Source organism: Anas platyrhynchos, chromosome 5 (genome assembly GCF_047663525.1).
Source record: "Anas platyrhynchos isolate ZD024472 breed Pekin duck chromosome 5, IASCAAS_PekinDuck_T2T, whole genome shotgun sequence".
In the NCBI taxonomy this organism is placed as follows: Eukaryota; Metazoa; Chordata; class Aves; order Anseriformes; family Anatidae; genus Anas; species Anas platyrhynchos.
This window is the reverse complement of record NC_092591.1, coordinates 52,057,624-52,071,691: the sequence shown is the minus strand read 5'-3', so window position 1 is coordinate 52,071,691 and position 14,068 is coordinate 52,057,624. Positions and strand designations below refer to the sequence as shown.

Here is a 14,068-nt window from a genome sequence, read left to right as displayed (position 1 = left end):
AAATAAATAAGAGCACTAACATTTAATGGTCGTTTGTTTCAGGAGCACTCAATAATTTTGCCTTTACATGATAAACAAGACAAAGAAAGAAAAAGTTTAGCTTTAAATATGAAGTAGTGTTCGGGTCAGAGTCCCGTGCAATTAGTGTAGGTTCTGAACTAACACTGTGAACGATGAGCATTCCTTGGGGCTGCAGGATAAGGCAGCTTGAGAAGAAGGAAGCTAAAATACCTGTAAAAAAATGTCTAAAAGGACCTCATGCTGTAGAAAACAGAAACAAAATTTAGCAGCCCCTTACTTGGGACAATGGAGTCAGGCATTGCTGGCTGGGGATCAGTGAGTAAGTGAAAGATATTTAAGAATGTAAAGAGCAAGGATTTCACGTCTGTGTTTTAACACACACTACTGTAAAGGAAATGTACGCTTGTTTTGTTGTATGGAGAGCTTTTGCTTAGTGTTTGAGTAGCTGACATTGCTATAGGGAGCTTGAAATGATTGTAGCTATTAAGTTAAAAGTCAGAGGCTTCAATTGTGATGCTGATTTAAGTAAGTAATTTAATCTGTCTGTCAGCATACTATCAGAATTTCAAGCAGACAAATCGACCTTTCAGGTCAACCTTTCTTTTTCAGGTCAACTTTCTTAAAGGTCTAAGCTCATTAGCTTTGTTAGAGTGTATGTGCTGGGGGACAAAGGGAAATGCATACACTGCTGAGTGTAAATACCTTTTCCCCATGCTTTATTTTAACAGGAAGCAGATGAAATAAACCAAGACTTTTGATTTCAGGTGGTATAGGGTGTTTGTACCACAAGAGGGCACTGGAACCATACTTAAAGTGGATCATTAAGCTGCTGTGGAATACTTCACAGAACCAAATCAGAGTAAGAGGAGGTCTGTGCTGCTTTCACATACATACGTACTTGCTACTTAGAAGGATTTGGAGGTCTTGATATTACAGAGGTATTCGTAATGTACTCACACTGCCTATACCTCCAGAGGAGCAGCAGGAAGGCTTCTGTAAAAGCACTACCCCACCAAGTGGTAAGACTAAAGATAGTTGAAGCTTAAAACATGTCATGCTTCATGTTTTGAATACCAATTTATTAATAAGTTTAAGATTTTGAATTTAGATCCTGTCTAGAAGAAGAGGAAGGGCACGATGAGCCCTTCTTGTATGTGTGAAGTGACTTGGGTTTGAAATAAAAAAAATCTGCCTAAAACAGAAGCAGTTAGAAAAAAAACAGTATGAGGCAGCAGTAGACAGGAAGGTAAAAGTAAGCATCCAAAAAAATCAGCACTAGTGTAATGCACTTCCAAAGTCCTGTACACTCATATGGAATAAACGACACCCTGTAATCTACTACCAGGCTCAAAGTGCAAAATTCAGATCCTATATTCCATTCACTGTAGCACGCACACAACTCCCACTGCTGTCTCACGGCAGCAGGGCAAGGAGCTGTGTGTCTTGCTAGTTAGTGGGGTTCTCCTGAGGCTTTTGACAGGCCAGACACACCTCTCACATGGGCCCGCAATCCCAAAGTAGGGCACAGGCAGCCCTGCTGCCATTGCTTTCAGAAATATTGAGGAAATGCTTGTCAGAATAAGTTTAATAAGAGGCAACATGCGACGTTCCAATTCTTAGGTGAAATTTTCAGCATACCAGGTACTGCAATGTGACTATTCTGTGGCTCTGACACACCTCAAAGGAGCTGGATATAAGTCATTAACAATGTGCTAAAGTGCTTAACAAGAGGACTGGGTGTCAAGAGTCCCCAAGTAGCAACGCATGATCTATGGGCTATGATCTCTATGATGGGCTCCCAAAGTAACACACTGGTGATCCTTGGATTGCCAAGCACATGTTTGATCCTAGTATTGACATATGAGCTGCACTGGCTCTGTATCTGAAGTCCCATACAGAAAGGTGTGTGGAAGTATTGTTCAGATTGCATCTTGTTGTCAAAATGTGAATTCCAGTCTGTCGTGGAACCAAACAAGAACAGATCAAGTTGCTCTATGAATCTTTCAAGTCTACATGATATGAACAGACTAAGGAATGCTCAAAGTGCAACAGGAAACATTTAATATTAACATCTAAATATAGTTTGCGTTTTTTTTTTTAGAATACTAGGTGGTTGAGTAATTGCATGTACAAGTAATAATACTAGCAAAGGTTTGTGTTAAGTACTTAAGGTAGAAATTCAAAGTTCTCTCTCTACAGTTGTTTTCTTTGGTCTGAAGGATGAACTGAAAACTCCAAAATTTCAGGATACTTGTAAGATTGAAGTGTGAGTTCTGTGTATGCATTCTTGAAATAATTCTGGTTTTGGAGACAACTTCACTTTCACACAGCCTGTCAAGTTTCCTCTCAAGTCTGTTGAAGTTTACAGCAGGAGAAAAACATTTCCCCAAACCTTATGGAAATAAGATAAAAAATGGAAAGGTAGATTTGCCTAACTGATTTTTGATTTAAACCACAAATCATTATCAAGGTTGAATTAACCAGCACGTTTATTTTATGTTCTGCAGAAGAACATTTACACTGTCAGGTTCACGCTTTCAGGTTTCTTGCACTCAGACAGAAGACGACCTAAAGGGTATTATAGACAGAAACGGAAGAGAGAGAAATATTAAGACAGGAAGAGTCCCAGGAAAAGGCAAAAATACAGAGTAAAACACTTATTAAATACTAAAATTCTGACATATAATGATCAAATGAATATGCTATGGCACATTCAGCTCCTTGCTTGAATTACCAGCTTTACGGATTCCTTAATAAAGGATCAAAACCCACAACCTACCAGACAAATATATTCATGGTCACTTTGTTAAATTGTGGCCATGCTAGCAAAAAAAAAAAAAAAAAAAAAAAGGATAACACTTCTTTTAATGTGGGTTCCTCCTCACATTCAAGAAACACCAACTTCTTAAACTGCATATGCAGTGATAGTCATCTTCAAAATGAAGATCCTGGATCATGAATTAATGCAAACAGAAGCTAAGAGAGAGTCAGCCAAACTACAGGAGTACATTTTTAGGTCTTACAGTTTTCTTTTGTGTGCTTTTCTTCATAAAATCTTACTGTAAAAGATTATTTTGTGGTTCAAAACCAGCCACTGTTTGTTAGTTTCTCAGTTCTGTGAATGTATCTTTAAATTACCCTTTTGGCTAAATTTCAAAATAGAGTTGCTTTCATTGCTTTCATTGAGGTTTGACTAGAACAATTTTAACCTTTTGAGTTACAGCTTTTTTTTTTTTTAAAGATCTTAATAAAAGACCTTAATAAAAAGTACACAGACATGATCTTTTCTTCCACATTAGCAAAAGACACTCTTGAGATGAGAAGTCAGATTTCTACTACTACCTGTGGTATTGGGGTATTTAAGAGAAGGACAGTTCAGTGTTAAGGGATAAAAGGTAGCAGTGTACAAGCTGATGTTACAGAAGTCAGTAAGAGACCCACCAGATGGGCCTTAATACCACTTCCTACACTACATTTAGCCAAACAGCATTCAGTTATCTGTACAACTGGTGTGCTGTCAATCAGCAAAAGTGCAGAAGACCGTAAAAGATAGTATGAATCTGATGACATAATCCTCGAATATCAACTACACTGGAATCATCCATACCATATCAAGAAGTATGGATGGCCTCTGGTCTATGCTTACACAGCATAATTCTAGATGCTAAATCAGAGCAGCTTTTCCCATGTTTTTCCACTACAAGTGGAAATAAAAAGAAAATAAAATCATAAAAAAAATATCAGAGAGAGTCCTTGCAATACTAAAAATCAAAAGCATTATTGTCAAGTGAGGTTTTCATTTAAAAACAAAAGAAAGATTAGATAAAGACACCTTAGTGACAATTTGGGAGAAATCTGGGATACCAAACGCTGTAAGTGTTTGTAAGGGGCTAATTCAAGCAGCCACTAACAACAAAGCGCTGCATCTCAAATATTTTCCAACATTTTAGCTGGGAGAGATTAGGTTCAATGTTGCCATTCTTGGCACATTTTTGGGGGGTGAAGAGCAGTGACCACAGGCCCTATAAAAACAAAATAACATTGACATTATAGCCTATTCCATATAGACTGAACACTAGAAAATGACATACAAAGTACTAAACACACTGAAATGGTAAGAATTAAAACCAGAGCTGCTCTTTACCAATTTCTTCAGCTTTAAGAAAACAAATCCATCCAGCTGCAAAATTTGAAGGGATGTGCAAAGGGGCCATTGAGTAGCCTAGCAGTAGCAGCTGTGCACTTCCATAAATACTCAGTCCAGCATTCCTCATTTACCAGCAAGAGAGATCAATCAGGCTGTTAAGGTATTACTGACATGCTCAGGAGGTAATTTGCACTCAGTGGTAGCTCTCTAGATATTTAAGAAGTCATCCTCAAGCACTTCTTAATGGACCATAACTTCTCCATTAAAAGTAGTGCCTCAACCCTGGTCCTTATGGAGAAAATACACTACAAAGAGAAGTGAGGATCCTTGGATAAACAGCACAGTGATCAAGAATTTCAGGTGCAACGCTCAAGGCAAAAGGACACTATTTCACTTGTGGTCCATCTTTCAGCAGTTGCTTACCGCTGCATGCAGAAGAGGTGATGTTGTAGAGAAAAGGGTAAAACTGCAAACAGCGGATCATCTTCAGGCTGCTTTCACACTCCAGACACTTGGTAGTCAAATCCAGTGCATGTCTGAAGGCCTGCAGGGCTCCACTGATGTTGTTCAGAGCCAGATAGGCATTTCCTAGGCTCAAAAAAGTCAGAGGCTACAAAGAGAAAAGCAATATACCGCAGTGTAAGTATGTTCGGCATTTAAAATAGAATAGGAAAAACCCCTATCAATCCACACCCTCCCAAACTTGGTAAACTTTTTCAATAGGGATTGCCTATTCCTTGAAAGGCGAGCTAACAGCTTGATGCACTAGTGCTAAACAAAGCTGTTCTGACATAAGGCTGTATTCAGGATTCCAATTTTCCACAAAAAAGCTGTTAAATACACACTGGGATGAACCTTCACGAACAATGTTTACTGTGCAGAGTAATAAAGAACTGAACTGAAACATCTGAGGATATTTTTGAATGATTAAAAGTCAGCACAAAAATTTATCTAGAATGGTAGTAATATTTTTATATGATTTGTCAACAATGTTCAGCATTTACTCGAGCAGACAGAGGTTACTGAAAACACCCATTTCATACTAGCTTAGGGATGTATGTTTATTTTCAGTTTTTTAAAACCTCATGTTTTTGTCCATTGCTTTTGGCCAGTCTCCACATAATATATATTTATAAAGCACAGATCATGAACACCTTTTTTACTGGCTAGAACTGAATCAGCAAATACAGGCACATATTAAAGCATTACTTTTTCTTTGACTGAAAACAGTCCTTTACCTACACAAAGAAATTTGCTACAATTAATAGAATACTAGAATAATTACTATAATATCATGACATGGCAGCCATTTTTTCCCTTTTTGAGGTAGTTTTACATTCATTATCTGAAAATTTGGAGATTGACGAACAGCATCAGATTTTTCAAACTCTCCTTGTATTATTAAGCATCATTCAGAAAAAGTTGAGCAACTGCATTCAAAAGTTTAAACTTTTGCTCTCAAAGCACATGCTTAACTCCCTGTAGCTGTCATTCATTTTGATTTATATTTACTTTTCATTGTACTCCAGAAAAGTTTCATTTAAGCACAATTTTTCCTGCCAAATTTTTTTTTGAGACAATAATCACTTCAGGACTGTAAATGCCTGAAAAAATAGGAGCAGGCATTGTTGTAACGAGGCAGGACTCACCAATACTGTTGAAGAAAAGTCCTAATCCATGCAGTGTGGTCCTAGGTTAACCTTCGTGGCTGTATTTTCAATTGTTCTTCTTAAGGCACGTCACTTAAGTGTAGTTCTTTGTATAATTTGTTTTTGCACTCTTACCTGCGACCCACATTGGCCAGATTCTTTTCCAAGAAGTGCAAAATTGTTGCTGAATGTTATATTAAAAAAGCTTATTCTGCTTCTTGCTTTAAGTGCTAGGTGACTGGTAGCCTGGCAGGTGTAAGCCCTCTGTCTTATCTAACTACAGAGGTGCAAGCACAGGAAAAAGTTATTTCAGCTTCTTACTGAAGCATTGCAAATTTAAGACCAAAACTACTTGCCAGAGAACAGGTACTACGACATGCATATCTAAACCCCAATCTAAACTCAGGTCCCATCTCATTTTAACATTTTTCCCTCTCCTTTCCTTTTCACAATCGTTCTGGCCAGTTCAGTAGTTTAAACAGCTTATACAGTGACTTTTTCCCTTAGATAGGTGACAATCTACAAAATGTTTATAATCTTACCATTCAGAAATGCAATAACTGTTTTAAACCTATGGTTGGAAATTAAGTCAAAATAACTAGGACACACATTTACATCCAGGTACGTACATTAAATCTAGGGACAAATAAAACAGTTTGTAAAAAAAAAAGCAAACCCAAAAACCAAGTGCCACAGAAAGATGTCCACACTGTCAAAGACCTTACTAACATGTCTGCTACTTAAAGGGTTTAAAAATCAAGACAGAATGACAACAGCATTACGATTAAATGACAATGTTGCCAAAATATCAGGACTGGATTCCCTGAAGCCACTGGTGACACAGGCTTTGGGAAGCGAAAGTCTGTCATCTATTCCAGAAACATTTCTGTTCCAGGTGCCTACATTCTCAGCAACCAGCATCACCAAGTTAGATCAAGAGTGCGAATGAAAACCAACATCTGATCCAAACCACACGTTGGAAGCTGAGCTGCATGCTTCAGGTAAGAAAGCACAAATCCATAACATTCCTAATTGGGTAAAGGAAAGGACATCCACTACTGAACCAACACACACAAAAAAATCTTACCTCGGAGGCATTGATGGCCAAAGCCTGCAGCAAGAGCCTGCTGGCATCCAAATGAAGACCATAATGAATCAAGAGGTTAGCAAGATTGACCAGAGGGATATCCTGATATTCATGTGGAGCCAAATTAAATGCTTTTTGCAAACAGGTGATGGCAAAGGTGCTATTTCCAACTGCACGCCAGTACAATCCAGCTTCATTAAGCACAAGCCACAGAGAATCTTCAGGCTATAGGAGAGTCAGGGAATAGGATGAAAATACCCACAAGAAAGGTGCCTCAGTGAGACAGAAGTGCTCAGTTTGGTGAAAAACAAACAAAACTCACCCTTGCATACTATTTTACTAGATAGATACATATCACACTTCACTCTGCTCACACACTGAGTTTTATCAGTGCACAACAGATTGAACAAACTGATCTGCACTGTAATTTAGTAGGAGCTGTTGCTCACACACTTTACTCATATGACTGCCTTATGACATGACCACAAAATCCTTTAAAATATGCAACTGATAATGGTTAGCTCACTTCAGAGCCTTAAAATTACACCAACACAGTTCTATGCAAAAATGTTACCAATTTGAAGGTCAGGCAGTTTCCAACCACTAGTTAAATGTCCTTCCTCGTCCTATACCCAACTTCAAGACTGTCAATTTAAGGTTTCAGAATTGCTTTTTCTTAGTTATCTATTTATGTTTTATGAGTAGATGACAAGGTGACAAGATGATGCAGGAGATGCTGTTTAAAGATTATAAAACAGCAAGCAACAAGTGAGGGCATGTGGAATAACGGAGGAAGTGTCAAATACACCTTAAATGTTCCTTCCTCCTCTTTCACCTAGAACAGAAAAAACAAACACTCATCCTAGAGAAAAAATAGCAACATTTTAAAATCCTGTCAAGTGGGCAGAGCTAAGTAAAACATCCTCTTTCAGATGGAGCAGATGGAAACGCTTTAGCAACATTTATGTTCTAGTTTTTTAATATTTTCAGCGCTACCCAATTATACGAAGAGCTTAAAGTATAAAAGCATCAACTAAAATTAATGTCTGTTCCAACCTACATGTTGGAAGCTCAAATCCACACGTGAACAGGAAACACGCAGCCAGGACTAAAGAAGCAAAACAGATAGGGATGCTTACAGTACTGTTGTATTAACAATACAGCTGGCATTACAGAAATAATGTATTGAAAAAGTTAACTGATGCAAAGATTTTCTTCAAAATTTTGAAGGCAACCTCACACAGAAGGGCTTTTCCTGTGGTTCAAGAGGTACAGGAAGATATCACTAGGATATATCAACTTTTTGTCAGGAGTATCTTACATAATAACCTATAAATGTGAGATTATTTATCACCCTTGTTTTGCAGTGCCACACACACATCACTCGCATGTTATTAGTGCTGACCTCCCCACTGAACCACTCTCCATACTCAGGTCTTAATGTCCTCTAACTAAATCCTGAGCAAGTTATCAACACGTTGTCTTTCCCAATATAAAGATACCAGCTGTGGCACTTGTGCCCTAGAAAGCTGATTGCTAGCAGAGCAGGCATGACATAAATCACTGTTCATGCATCAGCATGTAACTGATGAAGTTTAGACTTTTAATATGAAGGCAACAGAATGCAACAGTAAAAAAACAAAATATGTACGCACTGCAACAGTAAGATGTTAGACATATATAGGTTTATTCTGAACAGTGTAACAGGAATCTACTGCTGTTAATTTTTCTTCTTCCGTGTAAGACAGATGCACATCATAAATTGTACTGATTTTAGACTAAAACCAATACATACATGCACTGCCTTGACACAATGCATATGAGAGAGTTAATTTGAGAAATAATCAGCTTGAGGTGTCAAAAAGAGCCAACCTCTATCTCAATGCTTCCTGTCATTTGACTTATGATGACTCTCAAAGGCCCCACGCAAGATGGAGGTGGCGTTACACAGATGTACACGCTTTGCCCCGGAGTGCTAATTATCCTGACAGGAGACTGACAGTGGGTTGGTTGTCTTTTTGGGGGTGGGGAGAATGGGGGCAGGTTAGTGGGGAGGAGAAGTTAAGAGCAAGAGGCAGACATGCAAGAAGGGGTAAAAGATCAAACGCTACCAAGTTACTTTGTTCTTTTAAATTAACGTCTGCCAGGATTAGCTAATACATTGCTGCTCAGTGTCCTGCAGTCACAACAAGAACAAATAACTACACCCAGCCAAAGGAAATGGCTTTTCTCTTTATGTCTGTGCTTCTCTTATAAGCCCGGACTTTCAAATTAGTTTCATCTCACTCACAGGCACAGCTCTGACTGACTTTATTGAAAGTATAGAAACAAGCCTCAAGTAAGAATTCTCCAGTTATCACATGTTACAGTTTGACGTACCTTTTTCATGGCATGATTAAGAAATGCTCCCATATTTTCCTGTGTAATAGTTTGATTGTTGATACGAGAATGCAAGATCTAGACAAAGAGATTTTTTTCTTTATTTTTTAAAAGACTTGAATGAACGATGTAGCTATATATTGTAAAATTTCAAAGGATTTGAACTTTAGTTAAAAATTTAGACATTTTATCATCTTTTTTAACTAAATTAATCATTACATGTTCACATTATTTATATCATTTAAACAGTCAATCTACAGAAAGCAATACGAAGGACTAATCTCAGCCTAAAGTTACCAACTTGGTAGAATACAGCCATTATTGGTAATCTCAAGAAGATGAATCATTTCAAGTGACTGTTAGAAATTTTAAAATAAAATAATAATTTTAAGTAGTAAATTATTTTTCTTATTCTATGTGCAGTATTTAAGCATTTAAGAGAGGTCAGACAATAGTCTTATGCTGAGTGACAAACTCTCCCTTTCTCCAGCAGTATTAGGAAGCACTTGCTTTCCTTTTTTGAATATGTGGTATCAAGTCATCTTTTAAATATCAGAACCTTTGATGTCCTGAATAAGAATTTTAAGGCAAAAAAGATGAAATTTAAAACAGAAGAGAACCAATGAGAATGCATCTCTTACTTGTCTTGCATGATCATCTGGCATCTTAAATTTCAAATCTAGATTACTGTCTAGTTCTTTGACCAGTAGGAACAGAGATTCATTGTTACGAGCATCAGTAATGGGAGAACAGTCTGGTGCCTGGGTTTCTCCATGCCCAACAGATTCTCTTGCGGTATTTAGGATTGACTGGACTCTAGGAATAAAGAGATCCAAGACAAATCAATAGCACATGCTGCATGTCACTGATACGTAAATGTAAGAATCAGCTATGTATCAAATGACAAGTCTCACACTGTGGACTGGAAATGAGCTAGAAATGATAAGAGTTCAAGGACCATCCTCCCTTCACAAGCATTAATGGATAAGGTTTTTATTTCCAACTTTTAGGCTTATAATACCTGTAAAACAATGAACAATTCAGTAGAGATTAAGAAACAGAAGGTCCTAATATTATGATACCAAGGGCTGTATGAAGTTTAGGATTAAATAGATAAGTGAAAAAGAAAATGCAAAATTATTTTAAACTGAAGTTTTAATTTAAAATCATCACCAAGAAGTAGCCAGATTATTTCAAAAGAACATACTACTTAAGGCAACACCGTTTTTTCAAAGGAAGCTTCAGGACATTTGTGGATGGGAACCTCTGCTTTAACAAATGCTCAATACTAGAATCATACTGACTAGGAGAAAAAAAAGCATCTCAAGTATCCCCATTGTAATTTTAAGTGAATAGAATATTATAAAATTACCTTGACCCACACAAGATAGTTACAGCAGTGTAGACACATTTGTTTTACCCTATTTAATAATAAATACTGTTGGCTATTCCACAGCTACGCTGGTTTTCTACCTCTGTCCCAAAGGAATAATCCAAGGCTTTCTGGTCTACACAGTTTGCCATTAACACAACTAAAGCTAAGAGGATGTCTGCAACCTAAAACAGTTAATTATGCTTATTAGACAGAGAGAACAGACCTTATCTCTCTTTCTCTTAAAATATGCTCTAGAATATGTTCATACGTGCACTTAAACCTTCATTCTTTTAGTAATACTGTAGATATTTCATGCATTCATCTTGCACCAAATAAAGTCAAGAATGGAATTTGGTCTGTTACAGTTACAGAAAAACAAAAAAACAAAAAAACAAACAGTAAAGGAAAATCACTCATTCCCTGGGACAGCCAAAGGAAGAGACATGAATACATCTGTATCATTGGTCACTAATTGTATCCATCCTCTCCAGAGAGCAAAAGGCCATTAAAACTTTGTATCAAAATTTATAAACATGAGTTTTTAAAATCAACACTTGCCTGAATCCCCTGTTTTCTGGGGGAAGGAAATAAGATGGCAGCTCTTCTGGATCAGGAATTTTGGGGAAAGATTTCATGCACTCTGATCGCTGAGGCCAAAGAATATGCTGTTTGTCCTAAGGGGCAAAGGCATTGTTTTGATTATTTGATCAACATTTTTAACATTCCAGTTAACAATCTAATAAGAAATAAGGAATAATCTGGAGGAAGAAAAGAGTAGAGATCTTCAGAACTATATATATATATTTTTTAATCTTTTCTGGAACAGCATCTCAGTTTCTATTTTTACTCAGCTGTATTGCTTTACTTGCACTAGATTTTTGCAAAGGCAGTGAATAACAACCACCCCCTCTGTACTGTAGTAGAGTTATAAATTACTGGGAACTGGTATGCAGAAACCATAGAGATAAGCATAACAAAATAAAGAAATGCTACACATTTTCACACAAACAAGGACAAGATGACGTGCACACTTTCAAAACTCCTCTTTGAAGCAGCAAAACTTATCCCGTTCACTTACTCTACTGGATTCTACACTCCACACTGAAACAATGGAACGAGCAACAGGGGAAGACCGCAAGGACTGGCTGTGATCACTCTGGTTTGTATCAAGATCGAAATTCAGAGACGTCATACTAGAAGTTGAAGAGTCCTCACCAAACTAGAAACAGAAAAAATGCAGTATTTCATAAGGAAAAGAGATGTTATATTATTGGCTGGATTTCTACACATTTTTTCCCCACTGCTTTATGTAATTAATCTTACTGATAATCTGAAATTGAGTAGCAGGAAAAAAAATGGAAATTCAAGTTTCTTGATCCACTCACACCATGGAAAAAGCAATATACATGTTATAAGTCAGTAATGAAAATACAACTACAAATCATGAAATAATGCTAAGAGGTATCAAGCCAACATTTCTAATAGACCACAAGCTATATGTACATATATAGACCAGACCACATATCTCTAGTTCAGGTCAGAGCTACCAAGATTCATGGCTTGCAAAACTACCTTAATAACCTGAATAGGAAGAACATCCAAGAAGAAAACATATCATAATTAAAAATAATTATTTCTGTTTTCTTAAATTAGTTAAGAAGCTGCTCCAGAACACATTCCACATTACAGAACACATTAAAGCATAAACTTTATCTGTAGTTCTAACACATCAGCAGGGCTGCTTGGCTAGCTTTTGTTCTGGGTTTTCAGTGTTAGCACACACTCTGCTTCCAGCATTTCTCATTATTCCTCTATCAAATTTCCTTGGTGCACTGTCTAGTTCAAGATACACAATTAGCAAATGCTCATGAAAGCAGGCCAACACATTATTTTAGTGCTGCAAAAAGCACTCACTAGATTCACCACAAATGAGCTCTACTCTTCTATCTGTTAATTCTGTACTGCAGTTTTGTGCTCCTTCTGGCAGGAAAAAATTATAATTTCAAAGGGACATGCAACAGTTACATAGTTGGAGTCATATTGATAGCATAATAAACAAAAGAAATTTCAATTCACTGAGGCTGTAGAGACAAATGATTAATACAATATTAAATGCATTTTTGAACTATTCTGATGGAAAGTACATTCCAATACAGAGTAATTCTCGTTCCACATACCACTCGTGCACTTGAAAAGAAAACTTAGAAATCTTTGCCTCTTCATTAACTAATACTTTTCCTGTCCTCTTTGATGGGATAATTAATTGGAAAATTTAACTTATCCTCCTACTAGCATCCCTGAAATGTAGTAGAATTTAAGTGACAGAAAGCTGTAATTCCTCAAGTTTGGAATTTTTGTATTTCCTATAAATAAATGGCTGTCTGTTCTATGCAGGCTGAAAAAAGCAAAAAGGACTATAGAAACGGCTAGTACCTCATACAGAACTAAGACTTGGGAAAAAATAACGCGTTTAAATTTAAATAACTCTAATAGTTCTCTTTCTAAGTAAACCAAAGCCTTATTTAATAAAACTCTACATTTCTATAATCCACCATTGATCTCAGCTTGTATTACTAGCAAAAAAGAAACCAACATTTAATACTTTAAACTCTTAAAGGGGACTAAGCTATTTCTCATTATGACACCCCAAAGGTACCTCCCTTTGTTAAACCTCTCAAAAGAAAAAACAGAACAAAATAACAACTACAGTTTAGAACAGTGTTTATCAATTCATGCACAAACCTGAACATATTCCACATTTTCAAAAATGTCTCCACGGTGATAGCGAACAGGCTGGTCCCACTGGCAGTGCAAGCTATGCTGCTGGTTGCCCAGTCTACAAATCTGATGGTTCCCTGCGGAGCACAAAACGTGTTGCTCTACAATTTAAATGAAGTTTTCAAGAAGAGGAGAAGAGTATACAATCAAAAAGAACAAAACAGAAAAACCCACCTTCAACCTCTACCATTTAAAAACCTTTTAAAACCAGCTCAAAAATTTAATCTTTTAAAGTACTCAAAAAACACCTGCTCAAGAATAGGTCATAATCACTGGTTTAACAGGTGAAACAGAACAGCCACTAAAGGCCATCAAAATATACAAATAAATTATGCCCTGACATTAATCTGAATGCATGCAATTCTTCATTGTTATAATAGAGATTAACTCTAAAAAGTTGTACCTAATTGAGCTTCTTTAGCCATCTGTGTCTCATGAATGATGTTCCTCAGGATTTGCTCCTCCTGGATGAGCTTGTACTTGTCTAAAACATCTTGTTGCCTAAGGTAATGGTCATGCTGCTTCTGGTATTCCTTCAATTCATTCAAGGTTCGCTGAAGTGATCTTGAAGATTTAACAGTAGAAAAAAATTACTTTTAATGCTTTTCAAAATATATTTTTTCCTATAATGT

The 14,068-nt window shown here is 36.8% G+C and overlaps 1 protein-coding gene across 1 annotated transcript in view; it reads right to left on the bottom strand.

Moving 5' to 3' along the window:
* TTC17 (tetratricopeptide repeat domain 17) overlaps positions 1 to 14,068 on the bottom strand; it is a 155,351-nt gene that overhangs the window by 122,888 nt on the left and 18,395 nt on the right. The window contains 8 exon segments of the mRNA XM_038179844.2: positions 4,592 to 4,778; positions 6,905 to 7,129; positions 9,284 to 9,361; positions 9,925 to 10,099; positions 11,217 to 11,332; positions 11,737 to 11,877; positions 13,401 to 13,513; positions 13,840 to 14,000. Coding sequence (XP_038035772.2) covers positions 4,592 to 4,778; positions 6,905 to 7,129; positions 9,284 to 9,361; positions 9,925 to 10,099; positions 11,217 to 11,332; positions 11,737 to 11,877; positions 13,401 to 13,513; positions 13,840 to 14,000 — 1,196 coding nt within the window.